Source organism: Olea europaea, chromosome 6 (genome assembly GCF_002742605.1).
Source record: "Olea europaea var. sylvestris chromosome 6, O_europaea_v1, whole genome shotgun sequence".
NCBI lineage: Eukaryota > Viridiplantae > Streptophyta > Magnoliopsida > Lamiales > Oleaceae > Olea > Olea europaea.
This window is the reverse complement of record NC_036242.1, coordinates 20,139,734-20,141,579: the sequence shown is the minus strand read 5'-3', so window position 1 is coordinate 20,141,579 and position 1,846 is coordinate 20,139,734. Positions and strand designations below refer to the sequence as shown.

Sequence of the window (1,846 nt, the reverse complement as noted above, 5' to 3'; positions counted from 1 at the left end):
TCTTCCCATTATGCCAAAGCCTTACCTTACAAAATGTTTTTAACAAAAATTTTCAAATACTTCAATGTTCCTCTTGATGGTGAAGCAGTTATAAAACCTAGCCCCACCGATACCATAAATATTCAAACTCTTAAACGAATAAAAATTTATAAAACACAAGGCCAATGGGTGGCCTTCACCAAAGGGTTCGACCCCACCTCGGGACCCTCAACATTGCCTTTCGAAGAGTAAGACGAAGCAGATGACAATGTTCCATTACCTTCGCATCCACCTCCTATTCAGCCCTCAGGTGGCTCTTCATTCTCTCAAAGTTTCACTTTCACCGAGGCTCATTTTAACATTCTCAATGGGCGCCTCGACTCTCTTACCTCATCAGTTGATCACATTTAAGCTCGATAGGATGCCATTCTTACACAGCAGGCAGAGATGCAAGCTCAGCAAAACGCATTCTTTGAGTACTTCTATGCACATTTTCCTCTGACAGCTCCTCCGGTGCCTTAGTACCTGCTTTTGTTGTCTTTGACTTATAGAAACTAATTTTTTTTTATGATAATACTCATCTTAGTATTTTTTGACTTGTAAATCTATATTTTTTATGTTTTCTACTTAATGACAATGTTTATGGTAATTCTTGGTGTACTTATGTTTTTCATGCTTCATTGTTCCTTTTCGCTTAAGTCAAAAGGGAGAAAATTATTTTGAGATGATAATGACATGAAATGGGCATGATTTGTAAAAGTAAGGGGGAATTTTTTTTTTTTTTAACACGTGCTTTTCAATTATCAAAATTATGGCAAGCTTGATCAATCGAAGATGAAAAGTTCACCATCGAAACACTTGAAAAGATGAGCAAATGCAAGACGGTACAAAGGCCGAGTGTAAACGTCAAATTATTCAAGACTTACACTTCATCAAGTTCCGACATTGAAGACATTAGATTTAGATTTCTTGTTTTCAAGTGTAAAGATAAAACACTTTAATAATTGGTAATATTGTTTGAAGCTTAAGATCAATCTTTAAACGACGTTTGAAATATTTTTACGTACAAAATTATTTTCCAAAGATACAAACTTTATTGCATATTTGGAAATGCCAAAAACCTTGAAAATGAGTTTTTAAAATATTCCTAAAGAACTCGTGGTTTTTTCCTAACAATCAAAGATAATTTTTTGTAAAAAAAAAAAATGGTCGTACCGGACGCGTCCGGTATGTGTGGCGAACATCCGGTAGAGCCGATTTGTCCAATGGTCCAAATAGTAGCCGTTCTGACTTCTGACCAAAAAACGACTAGTTGACCGTCCGATGGGGTCGTTTGATAGGACAGAAATTTGACGGTTTTACTGTTATAAATATCTGATCAGTTTGCATTCTATTACAACTTAAAAAGAACATTAAAAGAGAGATCTTCTTGAGCTTAAGTATTTGTTTCTTATCTTTATCAATCCACTCATACTTGGAAAACCTTTGATTGATTCAACCTTTGAAAAATCAAAATTTCAAAGTTTTGCATATCTAACACTTGAGCTTCATTCATTGCCATCCATTAAAGTGGTAGCCTATTTTTCTCTCATTATTCTCAACCTTGATATATTAATTATTGAGAGAAAAGTTTCAATTTTGTAAATTTAAACTTGTGGGTCGTAGTCCCATAAAGATCAATATTGTAAAAGGATCGGTGCTCCTTGATTGTAAGTTATTGGAAGCTTTGTAAAATGGTTGGATTGCACCATAAGTAGATCAATATAGTAAAAAAGGCCTTGTTCGTGACGGAGAGCTTGGTAACGGAGGACGTAGATCGGTTGAGTTGGATCGAACCTCCTATTAAATCGTTTGCACTCTCTATCCC

At 35.2% G+C, this 1,846-nt stretch overlaps 1 protein-coding gene across 1 annotated transcript in view; it reads right to left on the bottom strand.

The window, feature by feature from the left end:
• Positions 1-409: 409 nt before the first annotated feature.
• Positions 410-1,846, bottom strand: part of LOC111395257 (heavy metal-associated isoprenylated plant protein 47-like) — a gene marked incomplete at its 5' end in the record, with an annotated part of 3,374 nt that continues 1,937 nt past the window's right edge. Inside the window, one exon of the mRNA XM_023021242.1 lies at positions 410-504. Coding sequence (XP_022877010.1) covers positions 410-504 — 95 coding nt within the window. The remainder of the gene's footprint in view (positions 505-1,846) is intronic.